This window comes from Phocoena sinus, chromosome 5 (genome assembly GCF_008692025.1).
Source record: "Phocoena sinus isolate mPhoSin1 chromosome 5, mPhoSin1.pri, whole genome shotgun sequence".
Classification (NCBI taxonomy): Eukaryota; Metazoa; Chordata; class Mammalia; order Artiodactyla; family Phocoenidae; genus Phocoena; species Phocoena sinus.
In genome coordinates this window covers 65,176,007-65,201,314 of record NC_045767.1, presented here as the reverse complement: position 1 = coordinate 65,201,314, position 25,308 = coordinate 65,176,007, and the positions used below count along the sequence as shown (strand labels likewise).

The 25,308-nt window shown below is 40.4% G+C and overlaps 2 protein-coding genes across 14 annotated transcripts in view; both read left to right on the top strand.

Annotated features, from left to right (window-relative positions):
- Positions 1 to 14,627, top strand: part of SMIM14 (small integral membrane protein 14) — a 71,341-nt gene extending 56,714 nt beyond the window's left edge. For all 3 annotated transcript variants that reach the window (XM_032632466.1, XM_032632467.1, XM_032632469.1), the window contains 2 exons: positions 9,038 to 9,180; positions 11,457 to 14,627. In XM_032632466.1, the coding sequence (XP_032488357.1) occupies positions 9,038 to 9,180; positions 11,457 to 11,489 (176 nt within the window). In that variant the 3' untranslated portion in view covers positions 11,490 to 14,627. The remainder of the gene's footprint in view (positions 1 to 9,037; positions 9,181 to 11,456) is intronic.
- Positions 14,628 to 16,884: 2,257 nt separating this feature from the next.
- Positions 16,885 to 25,308, top strand: part of UGDH (UDP-glucose 6-dehydrogenase) — a 58,332-nt gene continuing 49,908 nt past the window's right edge. For 4 of the 11 annotated variants that reach the window (XM_032632060.1, XM_032632057.1, XM_032632056.1 and 1 more), the window contains exon 1: positions 16,913 to 17,608. Coding sequence is in view for 1 of the 11 variants with exons in the window: in XM_032632055.1 (XP_032487946.1) it covers positions 18,125 to 18,225 (101 nt within the window). In the remaining 10 variants the exon portion in view is untranslated. Of the gene's footprint in view, positions 17,609 to 17,991; positions 19,001 to 25,308 lie in introns of all 11 variants that reach the window. The other 7 variants (XM_032632063.1, XM_032632065.1, XM_032632064.1 and 4 more) reach the window with 7 other exon arrangements.

The following is a 25,308-nucleotide window of genomic DNA, read 5'->3' as shown; positions in this document are numbered from 1 at the left end:
TCTTTTTTTCAGGACAGACATAACTTGAGGGATACTTTGAGGGGAAATAATAGCCAATCCAGTCTTATACCATAATAATTTGACTGTAGGAATGGAAGTATGACGTTTACAGGATGGTGAAGCCTGGCACAATTTAATTTCACATATACTTACAAATACGGGATCACTTTGTATATGTTGTTTTTCACTACTGTATTGTGAGTATATCAGCATGTATTTACCTTAAAAATATTTACTGACTAAATAATAATTCATTATGGGGATGCACCAGTGTTCAAATAATTCCCTTTTGTTGGAATCTTAGGTTGCTAATATATTTTTGCTGTTATAAATAATGCTTGAACAAACATCCTTTTGCACATTTTAAGGCTTTTGACATATTGCCAAATTGCATTTATTAATAGGCTAGTTGCTTATACCTCACATCTCTGAAGCTGAGCACCACTTTATTATGTATATGGAACTAAAACAAAACACAGTAAGGTATCATTATAAAGGAACTTGTTAGTACATTATTAATTACTGGTATTACTGTGTGAACTGGGTATCCCATCAAATTCTGTAAATGTAACAACTTAGAGAAACAGGAGCTAGTACAGTGCCTGTCCCAAAGTAGAAATTTTGTCAGAATGTAGTCCTTTGGTACAGCAGGGTAATTATGTGCCTCTGGGCAAGAAAGTAATGGGCAGACTTGCGTTAGGTTTTGGGGATGATGGGTGGTGGTTCCCCAACTCCAGATTTCTTTATGTTGTCTCTTCAGTAGCGTTCATTAATCTGCAGTGTGCCCTCTGATAAGCGTCGTAAATTTTTGCCTCAGCAGTAAAGCTAAAATGTGTTCTTCTAGTTGAAAATAATCTTATTGAACTCCTTATGGGAAAACAAGTGTTTATTATATTTGTGGTATTTGTGACCCTTGAGCCAGTCCCACCTGTAAACCAAGTATACTCTTATTTCTGTAGGTGAAATTTCACTTCTTTAATCCAAATATAAAGGCACAACTCTAGAGCTTGAGTATTAATTCAGTTATCTTGGCCAGTCGTTCCACCCCTCCCCAGTTCTTTTAGCATTTGGTGGAAATCCTTTCTAACAGCCATGTCTTTAAATGGTTTAAGCAGTTGTTTCCTCTGAGCGATATAATTACTTTTCTGTGTATTCTAAATTTTCACGAATGAGATTATGCTGTTTTCATAAAATATATATTAATCGGGAGTCCCCGCAACCCCTTCTTCTGTTTCAATAATTTGTGAGAATGGCTTACAGAAGGCAGGAAAACAGTTTAATTACTATTACCAGTTTATTACAAAGGATGCAACTCGGGAACAGCCAAATGGAAGAGATGCCTAGGGCAAGGTATGAGGAGAAAAGGGGTACAGAGCTTCCCTGTCTTCTCTGGGTGCACCACCCTCCCAGCTCCTCCATGTGTTCACCAACCGGGAAGCTCTGTGAACCCTGTTGTTTAGGGTTTTTATGGAGGTTCCATTCCATAGGCATGAATGAGTAAATCATTGGCCATTGGTGAATAACTTGGAAGCTGGAAGTTCCAACCTTCTAATCACTTGGTCAGACTCCCAGTGAGTCCCCATCCTGAAGCTTTCTGGGGGCCCACTAAGAGTCACCTCATTAACATCAACTCAGATATGGTTGAAAGGGGTTTATTATGAATAAGAAAAGACGTTCCTGTCACCCTTATCACTCAGGAAATTCCAAGGATTTTAGCAGCTTTCCAACAGGAACCAGAATGAAGACCAAATATATGTATTTCTTATTATATCATAATATCACAGTATCCATTGTGCCTGCCATGATGTACTGCATGTATCTGAGATGATTTAATAGAATATGAAGCTCATTACTTCATGTGGTAGCAGAATCTAGTTGCAATCTGTGAGCATATCTAGTTGCTGCATGATTCTTTATATTGAGCTACATTCCACTTCATCGTGATATTTACCCACAGTTTTGTTCTCTATAGAGAACAAAATTAATTTAATTTTGGAGTAAATCAAAAGATGGGTAGATGTTCTGAGGATATTGTAATTACTGTATACAACTCCAAAATCACAGGGTTAAAGCCTGCTGGTGCACTGTCCAGTTTCACTGCTGTTCTGTTTCTGCCTTTCCCACTGGAAACCTGTATACATTTATAGAAATAATCCCTCAGGATCTGCCAGCTCTTAGAGCCTCCCTCTCTTTCATCTTCCTGGTGTCCAGCTAAGTTAATAGCTTCATTGTGAATATTCCATTTGACATCTTATTTGTAATACTTTTTCTTGTAACCAAAGACTTAACCCTTGAGCAAAATGGAACCCTGTATTTTGGTGTACAAAGTCCTTTTACATTTTTATGATTTGACATTTTTCTAGACCATAGAGTAAAAAGTATTTACCCTTTTAAGGCAATTAATTCCTAGGCAGTGAGGGGAACAGACTTTATATCCTACATGTGATTGTGCTTCTTCTTTTTTTTTTTTTTTTCCAGTACGCGGGCCTCTCACTGTTGTGGCCTCTCCCGTTGCGGAGCACAGGCTCCGGACGCGCAGGCTCAGCGGCCATGGCTCACGGGCCCAGCCGTTCTGCGGCATGTGGGGATCCTCCCGGATCGGGGGACGAACCCATGTCCCCTGCATCGGCAGGCGGACTCTCAACCACTGCGCCACCAGGGAAGCCCAGATTGTGCTTCTTAATATCTAGATTACTTGGCACTACGTTAATATTTAGAATATTTAGTGCCAAACAGTTGTCACAATAAAAACCATAGTGGTCGGCTCATTCAAAGGCCCTTTCAGCTCTGTGTGTTGACTTTAAAATAGCTGCTCCTGGTATTTGTTTGTATTAGCCGCATGCTGTGTCGGGGAGTTTGAGTAGCATGCCTGTTCTGAGACTTCACGAAGAAGTACATCTTGTCACAAGGGACTGCGAATAATCACAGAAAGCCTATACTGACCCCATTCATCCCTATTCCTGGATATTTCAAAAAGTCTAAGTCAGTTCAGATACCCAGTGTCTCCAATCCCAAGACATTTTAGGTTTACTGTTTTTGCTTCATTCAATTTAATGTTTTTATATATGGTTCAAAAATCAAGAAGCTAATTAGTGTATAGTGAAAAGGTGTCTTCCTACTCATATTCTCCCATCTAACCATGTCCTATCTCTAGGTATTATTGGCCTTCTATGTAGCTTTCCAGAATTTCTTTATGCATGTACAGGCAAAATATATATTACTTGCCCCCCTTTCTTAGTACACACTGTTTTTCACCTGCTTTTTTTCTCTGTCAAAAAATAGCATATCTCATGGAGACTTCCCTCAACATTGTTTTATAACTTCATAGTATTCCATTTTACAGATATACCACAATTTTTTTTTTTTTTGAGAATTACATTTTATTTGATAGACTTGCTGAGGACTTAAGCCTGGAAGACAGCCTCTCAGATGACACTGAGGGACTGCTCTGAAGAGGTAAGGGAGGAGCCAGGATATATAGGAGTTGTTGCAAGAAACCAGGTAGTAGGAACATCAAAATATTATTGTTAATTAAAGAAAAACAGGGACTTCCCTGGTGGTCTAGTGGTGAAGACTCCAGGCTTCCACTGCAGGGGGTGTGGGTTCGATCCATGGTTGGGAAACCAAGATCCTGCATGCCATGTGGCGCAGCAAAAAAAAAAAAAAAAAAAAAAAAAGAAAAACAGACATCTCAAGTTAATGAAGTCAGCGCTTTTCTTTGTATGGGAAGATGCAGGAGTCTGAGTTCATTTAAATCATTCCTTGAATACGCACCTTATCAATGAAAAAAAAAGATGCCTGCCAATTCAGTAAACAAAGGATGTTGCAGCCATCAAGCCCTCACATTACAACTGCCTGAGGGTGAGCCCTGAGGGAACTCAGCATAGAAATAGGATGCCTGCCATCAGACACTGCAGCCACCACCAGACCCCCGTAGTGCACCCTGAGGAGACGCAGGATGAGAAAACATGGGAGAGAGATATACCATAATTTCTTAATCAGACACTCTTGGCAGACGTTTAGGTCTGTTTCCAGTTTTTTGTTAATAACCTTGCACTGTTTGTCCGTGTGAAAGTACATTCTAGAGCCAATCTTAAGTTTGTGCTACTGCTGTAAACAGAAAAACATTGACTGTGATCAAGAGGTTCGACTATAATTGGTTCAGCTATTGTCCTTTATTCTGAGATGGGCCTTAAGTTATTAGAGAATAAGAGAAATGCTCTTATCAAACCTGGGAGGTCAGGTCAAACCTGGGAAGTCAGATCAAACCTGCATCCATTTGGCCTTTTAAGTGGAGAATTCTTCTGCATACTACCGCCCTGCAGAAATTTTAGAGGCACCCTTACTTTTTCTTCCTCCTACCATAACCATCCAGGCAGTCGCCAAGTGTTGTGCTTCTTTCATCCTGTTACCATTTGTGTCTGACCCTTTTTCATTCTCACTTCACCATCTTATCCAGTCTAGCTATTCACATAAGGAATTTTCTGCACTCAGTCTTTTCTGTGCTCTAGTTGATCCTAATACTGATTTTAACTAGAGCACAGATTGATAATGGTTGATGTTTTTTGAATACCTACTGTGTACCAGGCACTGTGCTGCTTTCCATGTACTGACCATTTCTCTCTTCTATCTTTCTAACTCCCCTATGAGGTGATTGTAATATTTCCATTTCACAGATAAGGAAATCGAGGCACAAAGATTATATATCTAAGAGGTGGTGGAGTCAAACAGCTATGAGATGGTCTCAGTTCTTAAAAAGTTAATGACCTAATTAGGAGAAGTAGGAAACCATTCCTTCAAACTAGAAGTGCTACACTAGTCTAGAGAAGAAAGGAAAGAGTGGGCAGAGAAAACGGAGACTTTTTTACAGACGAGAGAGGGGTGTAATTAAATGAGATTAGTTGTAATATCATGCCAGATGGGGAAGAATAATCAGTCCCCAGAAGGACTGAGTTTGCAAAGTTGGCAAGTGCTGTTAGCCACACTAGCATTGAACTATTGCATCAGATTCGTTTGGAAAGCTTTAAAAATATTGTTGATTCCTGACCCCACCCCTGAGCTGCTCCTGAATTAGATGATGTGAGGCAGGGCCTTGGAAACTGTGACATTGGTATCATCACAGGCTATTCTGATGGGCAGACAGGCCAGGGAACCACTGGCTAAAGAAGGAAGAAAGAATGGGGTTGACTAGACCAGGGGATGCTTTTTCTGAGAAATGGTAAGAGGTAATATTGATGAGTAGGGCCACATCTGATGAGGAAAGGCCAGGCTGAAGAGTTCAGAGTTGAAGCAGTAGCAGTGGAAAGTGAGTCACTGGATTAGGCAGCAGAGATGTGTTAAGAGCAGTGTTTTTTAAGCAGACTTTTTTGGCAGTAGTATGCAGGAAGAAAAGGCTGCAATAGGAACCAAGCTAGGTGACAGTTACGGGGAACTAGGAGTTGTATTATCACTATGAGAGTCTTAAAATGGAGCGGGCATTTTGTCAGGGTTGCTTTGTCTAGAAATAGGCATTAGTAAATTTGTGATAACTCTCTGAAGCTTCACAATCTTTTACCTGTGAAGAGTATCAAAAAGTAAGGGACCCATTTTCCAAATTGAATAACATAAGAATTGGCGTTGGGCTTACACTTCTAGTCTGTACAATTAATCTAGCATTTTACTTCTGAGAGGGCACTATAAGAAGTGATCATGTATAGAAGGCACAGTTATCTTTCTCTGACTACTTTTAAATAATCTAGTTTTACCTAACAGCTAGTTATGAGTTTATCTATCAAAATTCTTTTAAAATCTGTATTTTCCAATTTTTATTTTTTTAATTTAATTTTATTTTTTGGCTGCGTTGGGTCTTTGTTGCTGCTCGTGGACTTTCTCTAGTTGTGGTGCGTGGGCTTCTAACTGCAGTGGCTTCTCTTGTGGAGCACGGGCTCTAGGTGCATGGGCTCGGTAGTTGTGGCATGCGAGCCCTAGAGCATGTGGGCTTCAGTAGTTGTGGCACTCGGGCTCAGTAGTTGTGGCTCACGGGCTCAGTAGTTGTGGCTCACGGGCTCTAGAGCGTAGGCTCAGTAGTTGTGGCTCACGGGCTCTAGAGCATAAGCTCAGCAGTTGTGGTGCACGGGCTTAGTTGCTCCACAGCATGTGGGATCTTCCCGGACCAGGGCTCGAACTCTTGTCCCCTGCGTCGGCAGGCGGATTCTTAACCACTGTGCCACCAGGGAAGTCTCTGTATTTCCCAATTTTACTACCCACAGGAGTAGTAATTTTCAGGGATCTGTCTTCTAATGTGATACTGTCAGAGATTATGACAGCAAAGAGGTTAAGAGCACAGTCTATGGAATGAGACCACTGTATTTAAATCCCAGCTTTGCCACATGCCAACTCTATGACATTGGGATTTAACCCCCACTTTTCCTCAGTTTCCTCATTTATAAAATGAAGATATGATAGTACCGACCATAAAATAAGATTGTTGAGGAACTCCCTGGCAGTCCAGTGGTTAGGACTCGGCACTTTCACTGTGGTATCTGGGGTTCAATCCCTGGTTGGGGAGCTAAGATCCCACAAGCCTCCAGGCGTGGCAAAAAAAAAAAAATTGTTAAAAGGGATTAAGAGAGAATGCCTGGTTCAAAGTAACAACTCAACTTTTAGCTATTATTTAGTAATAAAAATAATAGTATTTGATTTTTAAAAAAATACCATTCTTGGAGCAGCTTAAAGGACAGAATTAGAGGAGGCAAGAGTAGGTATGGGGAGATCAGTTAAGAGACCGGACAAGAAGTGATGGTAGCTTGAGCAAGTGTGGGCACGGAGCTAAAAGTGGACAGACTTGAGTGATATTTAGGAAGTAAATATTTACTTCCTAAATATCACTCGACAGAAACTTCATGATGGGTTAAATAGAGGGTCATTGAGGGAATAAAAGTTGTTTTCATACGTTTCTGGCCTAGGCAGTTGGATGGATAGAAATCCAATTTGGTAGGGCATGGAGGGTGGGGCAGGGGAGATGCTCGTGATTTTAGTTTGGGATATTGAGTATGTTAAGTACGAGGTGGGGTTCAGGTACATTTTTAAGAAGCATTGGCTCTACAGTACACCACAGTTTAGGAACTGTTGATATGAATATTAAAAAAAAATAGAGAACTACTGATGTAGATAGATAATTGGATACTGGGTTTGAAGTTCAGGGAAGTTGGGGCTGAATATAAATTTAGGTGTGGTCTGCATACAGAAGGTAAGTGAAGCCACAGGTGAGGATGATAGTATGCAGAGAAAGAAGAGAAGGGAACCTAAAACTGACCATGAGGAATTCCAAAATTTAAAAGCCAGGAAGAGGAAAATGAGCATGTAAAGGAGTGGCTAAGTGTTAGAAAGAAAATCTGGCAGTGGTAATGGCACAGAATACAAAGGAAGAAAGTCTTTTAAGGAGAGCATGGTCGTGGAAAATGAGGACTGAAATTACCCATTAGGCCTAGCAGCCTGCAGGTGTCATAGGTGACCTTTCAAAGAGTTGTTTGAATGTTGATGGAGGTAGATGCCAACCTAAGGAGTGAATGGGAGGTAGTGAAGTGTAGTTGTAAATATAGACCACTCTCAAGAGGTTAGCTTTGATAGCTGGACAGAGAAAGAGGTTGAGGGAGGGATATATATATATTTTAAATATGGGAGAAACTTTATCATGTTTAAGTGATTATGGGATGGCTGCAATGGAGAAGAGGGTGTTGAATTCACAAGAGAGAGGATAATGGATAAATTTCTGCAAGAGTGATGGGATCCAAAACTTAAGTGGAGAAATTGGTTTTTAGTTATGAAGGGAGGCACATATAATAGGAGGGAACAAGGAAAGGAATGAATGTGGATATTGAGGGGGGAAATGCTGATTCATTGTGTGATAAGCATTGCAAATTGATGACCCCTGAGTACTGTGGTACTTGTTCCTGGAGAAGTGATTGGGTTGGAACAGAGACTAGGTTCCTCTCCAGTCTGCTCTTGGGATAGCTCAGCTCTTTGCTTGACTTTGTCCCCTTTGGCCTCAGCAGTGCCACCTCGGCCCTGGGCCCGTGGACCTCAATGTAATGCATAATGCATCTGCTTAGTTTCAGAATCTTGTCTGGATTTCTTTTACTTTTTCCTGAGGCCCTGAGACCAAAACCAAACATTTATACATAGTCTTGACAGGCTATTTAAATCTAATCTTCTAGAATTTTCATTTTTGATACTTTGAGTTCTCTAATATACATTTCATTTATTAGAAATTTGTTAAGTTCATACCATGAACTAGGCACTGTGCTAGGTACTTAAATTAATATTTAAGATATGGCTGCTTTAAGGAGCTGGAAAGACTGATACCTACCCAGAAACCTGACTTTTTTCTCTTGATAAAGGCGTAGACTATAATATCTAGATCTGAATCCAAATTCTTTTTGCAAAAAAGAATGCCAAATTAATATCTGTTTGTTTGAGAATGTCATAAAGGGATATTAATTCATATATTATACAATGTGGATGTCCCCTTTTCGTTAAGCTCTGTTATTTTTTCATGCTACTTCTGTAATTAAAATGCATAATTTCCTCACCCCTAGAGTGTCTTAACCGTGTATCATGTGGTCTTAACCTGAGTTCTGTAGATCTCAGTATATCTATGGATTGGTGGCTTTGTGGGTCCATGAATCTTGTGCAATTATATGCAAAATTGTTGAATGTGTATACATGGATTCTTATAGTGGAAAGAGAGTCCTTTTTTATCAAATTCTCAAAGGATTCTATTGCCCCAAAATATTAAGAACTACTATACTATTAAAAATCTTTATTTAATAGGCTCTGGCTTATGAGTATTTTACACCATTTACCATTTAGATTTCCTCACAGGAGAAAAGGGAAATTGAAGCTGTAATATTTAATAATTCTTAAAATTACTAATGCATTTTTTAATATAATTTTTCAAGTTGCTATTTAAACATTAGGATTTGTTTTTACATTTATCTAACAATATTATAATTTTTCTACAGCTTTCGTTGCAAATACATTTTCTGTTTGTCTTTAGTACCAGGACCCCCTAGTGATAATGGCATCAGTATTACTATGATCTTGATGGCCTGGATGGTTATTGCAGTGATCTTGTTTCTACTGAGACCTCCTAATCTAAGAGGATCTAACCTAACTGGAAAACCAACCGGTCCTCATAATGTAAGTGTTGTGGATTAGAAATGTTTTGGGGTGGGGGGATGGGTGTGGTCTGGGAAAGGGGAGGAGTTTGTTTTGACGGAAATATCTGAATTAGCAAAAGGAAGATTTAGCTCATGGAGTAAGTTCTTCCTATGTAGTCCTAGTAAATCTAGGCTTAATCTTCGTGGAGTTACATTTAGAGAGAAGTACAGACCAGTAGCCCCCAAATCATTTTAAGATGAATTCCAATCTTTACTCATGTGAGAAACATAAAAAATGATCCAGTTCATAATAATCCACAGCAGTATTTCTCAAATCTCAGTCTTCCACTACCCAGTTCTATCCACCTCACAGTTGATCCCTTGCCTCGTATGCTTCCAGCTCCCCCTCCCCAAATTCTCTTACTAGTTACAGTTCAAATGTTTCTACACACACATTCTTCATTTTCTCCGCTTCTGTCCTCACTATCAAATACAACAGAGACACTGAGCCTATCTGGCTAAACCTGTTTTCCCATCCTATTTCTCTCAACTTCATTCTTCTAGTTCTGCATCACAACAGGTCAACTGAGCTGGCAAAAGGAGAGGTAGGAATCATTCATGTTGATAATCTTGATAGTCATGATTACAGCCATTTTTAGAACCTAACTGAAAGTATGATAAAGTGACCCAACAGGGAATTTTTGATAGAGCCTCCATTAAAGGATTCCTTTAATCATTTTCAGAACCAGTGTTTATATTTTTTTCTTTCCCATTTGATTTGGATATTACGTCTAAAAATATTTCCATGACAGATTTACTTGTTGAACACCAAATTATCCCACTAATTCCCCTCTCCAACCTAAAATAATTACTTCTTTTCCCCAATCCTTCGTTGTTACTATTAAAAAGAAGTTTGGTTAGACCAATTGCTTATACAGGAGAAAGCAAATGTGCAGTGTTAACTGGTCAGTGCTTTGGGGTTTTTTAGGATTAAAACATTTATGTATGTAGCATGCTGACTTTAGTTAAGAAAGAAGGCACCATTAACACTATATTAAATGCCTTAAATTTATTTTAGGGTTTTCTTGGAGAGGAGGGTATCCATAAAACAGCTTGTATATTGTCTTGATAAAGTGCTTTCTCCTAAGCCTTTTTTCTTACTTTCTGCGCACAGTTTTATTACTTTCATATCAAAAAGCCACATCCTCAATATTTGGAACTAAAGAAACCCAACTCAATTAGAAGCCATTCAAAAGTGACAGTCCCGTGAACCTTAGTTCATTGTAGACCAGCAGTTCTAAAAATAATAGTCCCACAGCTCTAGGAATAAGCAAGAAAACATATTGACTAATTCCAAGTAGAAAAATTCATTATCCTCAACTAGGGCCTCATATAGCATGTCAGAGTAAATAAATGGAATCTTCCTGAAGATTCCTAAAAGGTCTGCTCTTTCCTTTACAGTTCAGAAGCTTTCTGTTACAAGTAACAAAAATCTGTTCAGGGGCTTCCCTGGTGGCACAGTGGTTGAGAGTCCACCTGCCGATGCAGGGGACATGGGTTCATGCCCCGGTCCAGGAAGATCCCACATGCCGTGGAGCGGCTGGGCCCGTGAGCCATGGCCATTGAGCCTTCACGTCTGGAGCCTGTGCTCCCCAACGGGAGAGGCCACAACAGTGAGAGGCCCGCGTACCGCAGGAAAAAAAAAAAAATCTGTTCAGCCTGGTTTAAGTAATTGGCTTTATTGGTTTACACATTAAAAAATCCAGAGGTAGGATCAATGTTTAGAAAGTTTAACAGTGTCATCAAAGATCCGGGTTCCTTCCTCAGACCATTAGCTTTATTCCAAGGTGGGCTCCCTTTCTGGTCCCTATAGGGCGGCTGCCAGTTGCAACTGGTGCCACATACTTCCTCATTGACTGACATTCTGTAGTGAGAAATATGTCTTTAGCTTCACTTTGATTGTACTGTACTTAGTCACCTTAGCAAGAGGGATGAGACTACCTTGATTGGTTTAAACTTCCCTGTTAAATGAAACCTCTGGAGCTGTCAGGGAGAGCACTTTTACCTAAGTCAATATCACTGTTACAAAATTTTCCTTTCTTCCATGCTACAAGGAAGAAAGAGACAAACATCGGTGAATCACAGTGTTAATCTAGTGCTCCCTTGTGCAAAAACGTACAAGAGGTCCAAATAAGTATATGATTTGGGATGGGAAGGTGAGGGGCATTGCTGCTCAATTCTTACTGTATGTGTTAGACTGGTTGCACTGGGAGATTTAAGAAGTCAATTTCATAATTCCTCTCTCTTTAATGCCAGGGACAGGATCCACCAGCCCCTCCTGTGGACTAACTTCGTGGATATGGGAAGTAAAAATAGTTAACACCTTGCACGACCAAATGAACGAAGATGACCAGAGTACTCTTAACCCCATTAGAACTGTTTTTTTCTTTTGCATCTGCAATATGGGATGGTATTGTTTTCATGAGCTTCTAGAAATTTCACTTGCAAGCTTATTTTTGCTTCCTGTGTTATCGCCTTTCCTATATTTGAGTAAATGATACATTAAAAAGTTACATGGGGCTTTTTTGGTTATCCTAAACTTAAACATTCCATTCATTCTGTTTGTAACTGTGATCATACTTTTTGTGATAATTTCTGGCCTGATTGAAGGAAATTTGAGATCTCTACATTTAAATATTTTAAAATAGTTTTGATGGGTTTAAAGATTGTTTTTTAATAGGTATTTATACAGTTATTTGGGGTTATCTGAGATTGTATGAAAGAAAATTAGAACCACATTGTATTTACACTTAACCTTGGTAGTTTATTTGTGGATGGCAGTTTTCTCTAGTTCTTGGGACTGTGACAGCCTTTGGAATATTTTACAAGTTACAGCTGAAATCTGTATCATCCACTACAACTGGCTTATGTGGCAAAGAAAAGGAGGAAAGAAGAAATGAAGTAATTGTCTACTAAGTTTTTATTCCCATAAAAATGTCTAATATAAGAAAACTTAAACATGATTTAAATATGGTGGATGATTTACAGTCCATTATATGAAATTTGTAAGCCACTGTACACTAGCCTTACACAGTTCATGAAAGGAGGAAAAAATTTAATTCTTGCTGCATTTGCCAGGTGTAATCTATACAGTAATAATTTAAGCTATAATTTATTTTTGAAGTGGGTGCCTCTCAGGAAGCTGCTTTTCTGTTGTAAAACTTCCCTGTTAAATGAAACTATCTTAAAGCTGTATTGGAGGCCTGTTTGGTTACTGATATTTGAATCCTGTTTACTTATTTACTCTATTATTTTCTTTGAAGAAAAAATTTTGAGTCTTGTTATCTTTCTGACTTTAAACAATATTTAATGAATTCTTGATTTACTCCAAGGGAAAAGGAGGAAAATGAGAAACATCAAGGATCTTTTTTTTTTCTCAACCTCTGTCTCATTCTTGTTTGGTAATAGGATGGATTGGGGTGGGGAGGAGCATTAATATAAGTAAAAATTTGAAATGTGAAAAAATGTAAAAGGTTGCATTGTTTTTTTTTTCAGTTTGATAGAAAATGAATACAAATGGCATAAAAAAATTCTGCATGACCTGTGTGGTTATGGAATTTTTTCCTAGCAAGTGATTGCAGATGATTTATGGGGGCTGGAAGATATTTTGCTATCAATGTAAGGATTTTCCCCCACTAGATCAGTTTAGCTTTTAGCTGTATAGATCTGAGAAATTACTTGTATGAATTGAATAAACTTCTCTATATCATTGTACTGTTTAATAGAGTCTCTGATACAATTATGTGATACTTATAGGGTATTTTTTCCCCTTTATTATATGATTATATTCTAGCCTATAAACACTGTAAGGGCTTCATTTCATTATATAATCCATTATTGACTGCTTGCATTCCTCCTGTGCATCTTGGCTTTGTCCTCAACTTCTTGAAATAATATAACCTACTCTTAATTACTTGTGTTAATTGAGAGGTATTGTAACACAGGTAAGTCAAATCCTGGATAAATGAACACCATAGATTTAAGGTTTTTTCTCTCAATGTGGCCTATTGGAAGCCTTCCCAGCACTACAGCTTTTAAAGCATTTAAAGCAGAGAGGCAGGAATGGCTTAAATGGAGCTAAATCCCTATAAGCATTCCTTTTTCTGTCCTTGCTCCTGAACTTTGAAGGCTAGCACATATGTCTTAACAATCTGCTGTCTAAGCTGCTAGAAGGCTAGTCTATGGATAAGATACTGATGTGTTCACTGAATCTGTGGCTCACAAATAATGAAGAATTGACTTTGGTTGAAGAAGTGGCTATGACATGGAAACAGAATGTGTAGCGTTAGCTAGAGACCTAGAAATCTGGGTTCTTGTTCCTAGTTCTTCATTTCTGTCACATATACTTAATTGACATTACATTAGAATATTAACGTTTTCTTATATGGACCATCTGTTTAATTAGTAACAAAAGTTTTTAGTGCAGTATTAAGTCTTGGTTTTTTTGCTTGTAAAATTTCTCTGCACTCCTGACAAAGATGGTGTGCAATAGCACATAAAGTATTTCTATTAACCTAACTAGTAATTCATATTATTCTCTTTAATTCCTAAAGCTTCTACATGTGGCCTTTTTATTGAGCACACTCTTACTCATTACTTGGCTTGTAAACATTCACCTGAACTGTGGCTACTGTCATTTTAAAATAATCTGGAAAAAAGAAAGATAAAGCTTCACATTTTAATCCCTTTTGGCTCTTAAACATTCCACAAATGCCATTAAGAGTTTATTTTGTTTTAGAGTTATTTAATGTTCTTTTATGCAAAATAATGTTTTTTTGCTTTCCACGTGGAAAAAGTTAACATTGAAACTGTGTATAGTAAAAGATTTTATCATGTATTTATCCAAGCACTATCCCATGGTCAGCAAGTCATATTTTAAACTACTTGGAGGAAGTTTCAGAAGTAACTATTAAATACAGCTCTTCCATGGTTACTTTTAGTGTCTTTGTGGTATGCGATATTACAGTGTTTATAGAATTATCTTTATCTTACATCTTCAAAGGAACCTCAGAAGTCTGTCACCCTGAATCAAAGTCTGTCACTCTAAATGAATATGTGCTAAAATTTGACGAGCTCAGCTTAAGACACAGAACAACAACTTGAAGGAGAAATGGAGAGAGTTTAAGTTAATGGGTTAAATTTTTGTTGTTGCAATAGTAGGTTTAGTCTTAACATTATAATATTTCTAAATGAAAAGTCATATGTATTTGTTACCATGTCTGATGATTACTTTGTTAAAAGCAGAGGTGGTCATGTGATGTACCAAATGTTAATTGCTGTTTTTAAATGTTTAAATCATGCCAAACAAATCATGTCTGTGCCATCCAGGGTTTATTGTAATCTTTTACTGAGTACTTGGATTGGGATAAAGGGCTTGTACTATGCACTTTTTATTAATGAATAAATAGAAAACATTAGTAACACTCACTGTTATCTGTTTGGCTTTTGTGGGAAGAGAAGTGAGCATCTCTTGCTTAGTAAAATGTTAACATCCTTTATTAACCAGTTTCTTTGTAAGACTTTTTACCCCTAACTAAAAATTCCTAAGATGAACTTTGAGTTACAAGAAGAATATTTATGTAATAACAGTATGGGGCCAGTATTCAAAAGTAAGGATTCTAAGAATCTGTAGGAAATTAGGTTGCAATTACATTTCTTTTGTTATTCTTTTTTATTTCTTCCTAGAATACAGGTTCAATAGACATTTGCTTTGAGGGTATAATATCCAATCGTGTTAATTATTTGAGCGGACATATATGTTACTCAAAAAGAGCTAGACATGTAACTGTACTGAAAACACCCAAAACTGAAAGTTTGTGTTTGCTCTAGGACCTGGAATGCATCCAGATACTAAAGATCAGGGACTTACCTGGTGGTCCAGTGGGTGAGACTCTGCACTCCCAGTGCAGGGGGCCCGGGTTCGATCCCTGGTCAGGGAACTAGATCCCACACTCATGCCGCAACCAAAGAACCCACATGCCACAACTAAACATGCCGCAACTAAGACACAGCGCAGCCAAAATAAATATTAAAAAAAAAAAGATCATTAATAACCATACACATAAAAATAGTATAGTTTTTCTGGTATGATTATGATGTCAATGTCTGTGTGATACTTAAGTGTTAAAATAGCAAAATTTGTGAAATATATAACTTCCTGGAGATAGTGACAAAGTCTCAATCTAAACTTTGTCACTGTATGTCAGTGCGTATCTGAATTCCCAGCAAAACTGTTTTCATTAAACGGCTCTGCAATAACTAGTTTTCCACCCAGAAAATGGAATTCTAATAAAATAAGTTTTTGATCCCTGCCATTTCATCTGATAGTTTTCTCAACTCAGAATCTCAATTTATAAAATTGCTTCTCCCCCACCCCCCAAAATGTTCTGTAAACACCAACCATGATTATCTCCCATGTTTAGGTTTGTTAAAAACCGGAGTTATCAATGTGATTTTTCCTCACAAGGAACTTAACCCTGCATATCTTTTCTCAAACAAATTGATTACGTTTGTTCAATAAACATTTCAACAAGTGTTTATTTTTATTGCTTAACTGTTTATGCTTTAAAATGGGTGTTATTCAGGACTAGATTATAGAAACCATTTTAAGCCATCAGATGCTAAATTGAGATGTCTGTTGATAGGGAGGAGGGAGATGTCTGGAGGCAGGGAAAATGTAGGGATGCACAACAATACGTGTAGTTTTAAGAATAAAGCAACTTTCATATCAAGTAAGACTTATTATTCCCTTAAAAACTCTGCTTATTTTTAGAAAATTTAGGAATCAGAAAAAAGTTATTTATAATCCTTGTGATGCCAGAGGTCTGACCTCAGATATATGATCCTACACCCTACACTGCTCATAAGCTAAACTCAGGCTATGTCTTGATAATGAAAGGATTTAAATTGCATTGTTTCTATTCACTTTGAAAAACTGAGCAGAATTAAAGAACATAGCAGACTCAGCATTGTGGAAAAATCTGTGTTGTTTTTAAAGAAATGTATCTGTTAATATAGTCACTCATTAATTCAGTGACAAAGACAGAGATGCTTTTATAATACATACAAAAGGCATTACCCTAGACTGAATGCAGCTTTCCCTGACTAATTAGTATGTAAACATTAAACTTTGGAAGTCTGGATGTCATAAAGGGGATTCCTTACAATCCAGTAAGTACAATTTTGTGGTTAAAACATACAGGACGGGGACTTCCCTGGCAGTAAAGTGTTTTATTAACACTAAGTCATGGCTGTGCTTTCTTTCTTTAAATTTGACGTTTAAGATGACCTTGGAGTGGGGAAACAGGAACAGAACTGCTCTCACTAAAAGTGGGAGACTCCATACGTTAATTTCACTTCCTCTTAGGCGGCACTTACATCTTGCATGCTCTCTGCTATATATCATGCACAGACATCTCAGATCCCGAATTTGGCAGGAGTATTTGGAAAATGTGCCTGGAGGGCCGTCCCACTTCTCTACCCAGGGATCAGGACGGGGATCACTAACTGGTCCAGTCATGACGGGACTCAGCATCCTTTTGACGTGAGGCGCCTCCTTCCCAGAAGCGGCGGGTCGGAGGTAATGACTAAACCCTCGGCCGCAGGCCCGGAGGGTGCGGCGGACCCATGGGACCGGAAGGCGTGGGAGTGGCGTAAGCCGCTGGCCACGTCTGATCCACAGAGTCTAGGGGTCCGAAAGACTAGGCAGGCCCTCTAGGCTGCTGGGGAGACCGGAAAGGGGGCCTGGACCTTCCGGTCCCCCTGGGCCGCAGCCCCAGAGTATGGCTGACCTGGCGCGCACGCGGCACCACCTCAGCGCTGTGAGGCAGGATGGGGACACAGGGAGGGAAGCGGGGCCAGACGGCAAGAGCGGGCTCTAGACTACCGGGAAACTAGACCCTGACCTAGGCGTAACCGGGAGGCTAGCCCTCGGTCCTTGGCCGACCTGCGGCGCAGACAGCTCAGCCCAGCGCCGCTCGCGGCAGGGGCGGGGCCGCTGAGCTGGCCCGAGCGGATTTGCCCAGGCTCGGCCGGGGGGTGGGGTCTGCCCCTCCCAGCGACGACTAGTCACGCCCCCGTATCCACCGCCCCTGGGCCCCGCAGGAAATAGGGGCGGGCCCCGGCCTACAGTGGCGGGAGGGGGAGCAGGGATGCAGCGGAGGGCCAAGTCCGGGAGGGCTTGGCTGCGGGGGAATGAAGCCTCCGCCTTCTCGGGTGGAAACCTTTAAATACAGGCTCGGGCCCGGGACTCGGGGTGCGGCGCTTGGCAGCCCGAGAGGGGTGTTCGGTGAGGGGAGATCAGACGGAGCAGGACGCGAGTGCTGAAGCTGCGGCTGCGCGGCCCAGAGCGAGGAGCTGTCCGAGCGGTCGGGGTTGGAGCGGTTACCGCTCTCTGTGCCTGGAAGTGGGTAAGCGCCTTTCCCGGGCTGGCTCCGCCACCCCGTGGGGATGCTCCCGGGTCCCGGCGGGATGTGGAAGGAGACGGGCGGGGTGTGCGCGCTTTTAGTCGCTCCCTGCGCTCGGTCCCAGGCTCCCAGTGTCACGACCCCCTGTCTCCTCTTTTGGGCTCTGGGCGGGACTAGTCTTTTGGGTCTGCTGCCCTGGAAGAGGGAGAGCTTGGGCTCAAGACTCGCGAGTCTTCCAACCGCTTCTCTTTCTGCTTTTCCCCACTTTCCGACTTAAATGAGATTTCCCTGGCGCCTCTGAAAGCCGAACGTCCACCAGAGGAAGTGGTCCTCTGGTCAGGGACCCCATTTTGGTCTCAGAATCATAGTCTTTTGTTTGTGTTTAGAATCTGCTCACGTGGAGGGCTGCTGATTTCCTCACGTCGCTCGTCTCTCTTCTTAAGAAACTAAAGAGAAAACGAACCAGAGAGCCCTTCTGAAGGCGAAATCCTAAGACATTGATTCTGTCGTGACATCTGTATGGACTGTCCTGGAATCCATTGTTGGCCGCCACACTGTATAATGGCTTTATTTCATATTAGGGAAGGCCTTTCTTGGGTGCTTCAGGAGATTGCGTTTGTGTGAGACCTTGAAAAATTATGCCTCTTTATATATAGGAAAATAATTGAGTAAGGTCGAGAATTCTGGTATATAGAAAAGAGGGATTCACTGGTAGGGAACTTTTCAGGGATATACAGAGGAGTAGCTGTTCATTGACTGCCTGCCCTCAAAGACACAGTGAGTCTTTGAGTTTCTTCAAATCCCCTATGAAATGGACAACAGTAGTCTGGTCTGTTTCTTGGGGGATGCGGGGAGCGGGGGGTGGTTCTAGAAATGAAAGAGGTTACTGTCTGCTCTGATATGTGCTTGTTAGTGCCCAGCATCTAGTTTAAGGTAAGGGATAGACAACCCTGATTGAAAGGATCTCATTTCTTCTCCTATTGCTGTACTACTCCTTTCTCCAACATAAAATCTGTAACCAATAAGCATACTCCATCTTCTCTCTTGCTATTTCCACAGCTTTACATGATACCCTTTAGATATGAGGTTAACAGTCTTTCTCACTGATTAAATATTTTTCCCGGGGCAGGCATCTGTTAGTATTTAATTTTTGGAAATATCTAAGATGATATGTGAAGTTGATGTATCCATCTGTAACGTCCATTGCCTTAGATACTGGGTATACTGAAGAGGGGTGGAGGTGGAGGGATTATATTCAGTTTAGATTGTAATAGGAGCTTTGCTGTTTGTTAGCCGCATCTTTTAGGCTGAAATATTGATCTGAATTTGTAAAATTTTAGATGAAAAGTGGTTTTGGAATGGCCTGGTTTGCTGTGACTTTCCCAAAATACAGAGGTAAAAACTCATTTCAAACTGACTCATTCAGTAAGTAGACATTCTCATTTCCCTGACAGCACAGTAGAGGGTCAGAAGGTAAATAAAAGTAGAAATAGAAAATGGAATCAGAAGATATCCGTGTCAGGCAAAGTATATCACTAACACTGTATCAAGCTCTGTATTAAAGCTTATTGAAGATTTTGTTGAAACTTCCAAGTGGTAATTTATTTGGACTTGCACAGATTGTACATCTAGCTTCTTCAGTAATTTTCCCATTGTCATCTGCGAGCCATACTTCATACTTCATGTGAAAGAGCAACGCAGGGATACCCTAAAACACATGCAGTTCTATAATACAGACCCACCTGCCATCAATAGTTTACCCCAGCTGCCATCTGAAAGGCAAGCTGAATATGGTGTGGCAACCAAGGTAGATAAGTAGTAGCTCTGAGAAGACATGCTGAAGTTCTACCTAAAGAAGAAAGATTGATAGGATTGTGGACAGTCTGCAAAAATACTCTGATCGAGCATCTGAGATAAAGATGTTCAAATACCAGTCTTCATCTCAAAAAGATGGGCCCTTATTGAGTTACTCATTCAATTAATATTTATTGAGAGCCTACTGTTCTAGGTGCTGAGGTGAACAGCAGCAGAGAAGTGTTAGCCTGGGAGTGCCTTATAAAACTCTTGAGCCCAAGAGTTCATCATGGGCTCAACCCATGTTCTGGTTCAACCATGTTCTGGTTGAGACTGAGGGCATAGACTGCCCTTATAACCTCTTGGCTATGGATTAAGTGGTAACACCACAAGATCCTCTGGTCCAAAAATCCATTGAGATTTCACTTTTTAGGTATTCCAGATATACTGGTTTTGATTAGAGAGGCCACCTATCCAGTAAGGGGTTACTGTTAGTGGTAGTCCAGGTTCATGACAGTTCAGGACTTGATCTTCAGCCTTGCAGATCTGGAAGGTTGATTTTTTTTTTCCTCCCACAAGCCTAAGGGTTAATGAGGCTCTAGGTAACTTACGATGACTAAGCTCATAAGAGATTGAGGGATACTCTAGAATGGAAACTTGCTATTACAGTAGGGAAACTTTATTCCAGTGTCTGGAATACTTATGTCTCAAATCCAGGCCGTCCCTTTCTAGTATTATCATTCCTGGCAATCTGAACTCGTAAGGCATAGTGGAATCAGAACAAAGAATTTGGGGGGAATATGCCATCCAAGCATTGGGAAAGCTTTTTTCTTGCCCCACCTCTCTGAAACCAGAACACTTCTTACTTCCAGATTCTGTGTCACTCTTTAGAAGTGCTGAAATAAACACTGTGTCATTCTTATTCATATTCTTTTTTTTTTAATTAATTTATTTTTGGCTGCGTTGGGTCTTTGTTGCTATGCGTGGGCTTTCTCTAGTTGCGGCGAGCGGGGGCTACTCTTTCATTGCGGTGCATGGGCTTCTCATTGCGGTGTCGTCTCTTGTTGCAGAGCATGGGCTCTAGGCGCGTGGGCTTCAGTAGTTGTGGCACGGGGGCTCAGTAGTTGTGGCTCACAGGCTCTAGAGCGCAGGCTCAGTAGTTGTGGCGCATGGGCTTAGTTGCTCCGCGGCATGTGGGATCTTCCCGGACCAGGGCTCAAACCCGTGTCTCCTGCGTTGGCTGGCGGATTCTTAACCACTGCGCCACCAGGGAAGCCCATCATGCTTCTTCTTTTTTTTTTTTTTAAAGATTTTTTCCATCATTCTTATTCTTTTTTTTTTTTACATTTTTATTGGAGTATAATTGCTTTACAGTGGTGTGTTAGTTTCTGCTTTATAACAAAGTGAATCAGTTATACATATACATGTGTTCCCATATCTCTTCCCTCTTGCGTCTCCCTCCCTCCCTCCCACCCTCCCTATCCCACCCCTCTAGGTGGTCACAAAGCACCAAGCTGATCTCCCTGTGCTATGTGGCTGCTTCCCACTAGCTATCTATTTTACGTTTGGTAGTGTATATATGTCCATGCCACTCTCTCGCTTTGTCACAGCTTACCCTTCCCCCTCCCCATATCCTCAAGTCCATTCTCTAGTAGGTCTGTGTCTTTATTCCCGTCTTACCCCTAGGTTCTTCATGACATTTTTTTTTTCTTAAATTCCATACATATGTATTAGCATACGGTATTTGTCTCTCTTTTTCTGACTTACTTCACACTGTGTGACAGACTCTAGGTCCATCCACCTCATTACAAATAGCTCAATTTCGTTTCTTTTTATGGCTGAGTAATATTCCATTGTATATATGTGCCACATCTTCTTTATCCATTCATCCGATGATGGACACTTAGGTTGTTTCCATCTCTGGGCTCTTGTAAATAGAGCTGCAATGAACATTTTGGTACATGACTCTTTTTGAATTATGGTTTTCTCAGGGTATATGCCCAGTAGTGGGATTGCTGGGTCATATGGTAGTTCTATTTGTAGTTTTTTAAGGAACCTCCATACTGTTCTCCATAGTGGCTGTACCAATTCACATTCACACCAGCAGTGCAAGAGTGTTCCCTTTTCTCCACACTCTCCCAGCATTTATTGTTTCTAGATTTTTTGATGATGGCCATTCTGACTGGTGTGAGATGATATCTCATTGTAGTTTTGATTTGCATTTCTCTAATGATTAAAGATGTTGAACATTCTTTCATGTGTTTGTTGGCAGTCTGTATATCTTCTTTAGAGAAATGTCTATTTAGGTCTTCTGCCCATTTTTGGATTGGGTTGTTTGTTTTTTTGTTATTGAGCTGCATGAGCTGCTTATAAATTTTGGAGATTAATCCTTTGTCAGTTGCTTCATTTACAAATATTTTCTCCCATTCTGAGGGTTGTCTTTTGGTCTTGTTTATGGTTTCCTTTGCTGTGCAAAAGCTTTGAAGTTTCATTAGGTCCCATTTGTTTATTTTTATTTCCATTTCTCTAGGAGGTGGGTCAAAAAGGATCTTGCTGTGATTTATGTCATAGAGTGTTCTGCCTATGTTTTCCTTTAAGAGTCATCATTCTTATTCTTAATGCCCCTTTTCCAGGCTCCAAGCTGATCATTCCCTTTGCCCCCTCCCCCTTTTTTTTCTTCAGTGGAGTTTATTAGATTTTAGCTAATATATTAATGACTTGATTGTTATGGTTACTTTCAGCTGTGTTACCTTAAGTTATTAAATTATAGCCTCATGGATTTTTATGGTCATACTTTCCTGAAAGGGCCATTCAAGACCCACTTCCAATTCATTTCCACCCTGAGACAATTTTTACCTCTCACTACTTCTTAACACCCACGTTTTTGTGCAACTAGGCAGATATCACTTCTTTGGACTCATTTCTTTCTTTTTTTTAAAATTAATTTATTTTATTTTTGGCTGTGTTGGGTCTTCATTGCTCTATGTGGGCTTTTCTCTAGTTGCGGCGAGCGGGGGCTACTCTTTGTTGTGGTGCACAGGCTTCACTAGTTGCGGCATATGGGCTCAGTAGTTGTGGCTCACGGGCTCTAGAGTGCAGGCTCAGTAGTTGTGGCGCACAGGCTTAGTTGCTCTGCGGCATGTGGGATCTTTCCACACCAGGGCTTGAACCCGTGTCCCCTGCATTGGCAGGCGGAATCTTAACCACTGCACCACCAGGGAAGCCCTGGACTCATTTCTGTATATAAGTCCTTATTTATTTCCTTCCTGTCATCTGGAATGCCCTCCCCACTTATGTTTCCTTTTAAATCCTACTCATTCTTTAGGTCAAGCTTAGATTTTACATTTGCCTTGATATAGATACTTTCTTATTTTGATTTTTGCCCCCTCTGGACTTTAACCCTCACTTTGTCATTTAATTGATTATACTGCCTTGTGTAATTTAACCATGTTACCTGGATGCAACTAACTCCATATTATCTTTTAAGTCAGTTTAAAAGTCACCTTCTCAGAGAGTCCTTCTTTAACTACCCTCACTAAAATAGTCCTTTCCCCATATACAGTCTTTCTCTTTTAGCTACATGTTTATTTCCTTTTTGTGGAATTTACCACAACTGCCATTATTTGGTTTGTGTGCTTTCCTACTAGAATATAACTATGTAAAGGTAGGAGCTGTATCTGTCATGTTCACTATTGTATCTATAGTACATAGAACAATAGTGGCTGTTACATAGTGGGGTCTTTAATACACATTTTTCAATTGAATTATTTGCTGAATAAATTGTTAAGTACTTGAGTGTCAGGACCTATATTATTCTATGGCCAAATTCTCTGCTGTGCCCACACAGTAAATCCTTAAATTGGGAATATTAATTTTTCATGAATGAGAAGAAGGGAATAAGCCTGAAGCAAGTTGAAGCAATTTTTCTGAAACCAGATTCCAAGACTTTTCTGCTGTGGAGGTGGGGACAGCAGCAGTGAGTGCTGGAGACAGATCTTTGGTAAGCCTGCTCCAGGCCAGCTGTCCCTCCCACAGGTGGGAGCTTTTCAGAACATCCGGCTCAGTCTTAGCCACTTAGCAATCCCAGTGCAGTCTATCTCCCCATGCATTCTCCTCATGTATAGGGCACTTGAGGCCTGGAGAGTGTGAAGGGCAGAACTGAAAAGCAGAAGAAGGGTGAAGAAAGATATATGGTTGCTAAATGTAAATTTTTCTAGGCTCAGTGTTTTTGCTAAGGTGAATCTTGGAATACTGATAAAGAGGTTGCTTGTAGAAGCAAAGTAGAGGGTAGCAAAGTAGATGTGGATGGAGTAGGTGTGTGGCTTCTGAGTGTTTACCTTTTTATAGAGATTTAATGAAATTTTTTTTGGCCGCACGGCCTGGCTTGTGGGATCTTAGTTCCTTGACCAGGTATCGAACCTGGGCCCATGGCAGTGAAAGCACCGAGTCTTAACCACTGGACCGCCAGGGAATTCCCCAGATTTAATGTTTGAATCATATGAATTATTACCTATTCAAAATAAAAATACATTTAAAATATTTCTTTGTATGTATATTGCTAAGAATATTTCTTTCTTTTGGGGAATCATTAGATTCCAAATTCTGTTCATATTTACTGGTTTACTAAAATTCCGTTTCTTTTAGGTTATTAAAAAGTCATTAGAGGGGGGCTTCCCTGGTGGCGCAGTGGTTGAGAGTCCGCCTGCCGATGCAGGGGATGCGGGTTCGTGCCCCGTCCCGGGAAGATCCCACATGCCGTGGAGCGGCTGGGCCCGTGAGCCATGGCCGCTGAGCCTGCGTGTCCGGAGCCTGTGCTCCACAACGGGAGAGGCCACAACAGTGAGAGTCCCGCGTACCGCAGGGAATTCCCTGGTGGTCTAGTGATTAAGACTCCGCTATTCCACTGCCGGTGGGGGTGGGGTGGGGAGGTGGGGAGGTGGGGAGGTGGGGAGGTGGGGAGGTGGGGCTGGTTTTCGACTCCTGATCTCGATCCCTGGTCGTGGACCTAGGATCCCACAAGCCATGCGGCCAAAAAAAAAAGTCATTAGAGATCAGACTATGAGTTGATATCTGCTAATCATAACTACTAAAGATCAATTTATAAGCCAGATTACTTGCTTATTAACACAGACCAGGATTCTTGTTTGGGTTGTCAGCTCATTCTCTTCCAGTTGGGAAGTCTTACCCAGAGAACCAACCAAGATTAGAGCGTTGTTTGATTAATACAGATTCAGACCAAAGGGAATTGGATCGTCTTAATTATGTGCTTTGTGTATCTTTTCTCATAATAGGGATATACTTGCCAGGCATTGTAATTAGATCAGCCTTCCAGAGTACCTTCTCTGATCCATGCAGGAATATACTAACAAATGCTTAAATTCTCTAGGACAAAAGTTCTAAGAATCTTATCAGTTTGATCGTTCTCATTACTGAGTAAACTGAAATTCTTACATATAACTCAGTCCCTTGTCATTTTGATTCTAGTGAATCAATTCACTGGTTTTTGAAAAACCCATCAAAATCTGTGTAACAGCTTTGCTAACTACAGAAATCACTTTCTTTTAACCATCTCCTGGTTTCTGATTAAAGTTGAAATAGAGTTTAAGATCATCGTCCAGTACCTAAAAATGAATTGCTGAAACCAAATTGTGTAGGGAATATAATCTCAGAGGCCAATTCTGGACTTAGGAGCTAATCTTAATATCTGTCATTTTAGTCTAAACCTGTTGTAAAGCTGACCTTTGTACACCAGCATTTAGTTAAGCAAGAATTGCACTGGTGTGTTCACCCTTGAATTTTCCCTCAGCAATCAAAGTTACCCTAGAGTGTTAGAAGATTAAGTAAGGTTTTATTTTGCGTCTTGACTTTCTATATTAGTTCATTATAATCTTTGTGACACTTCTTTAGTA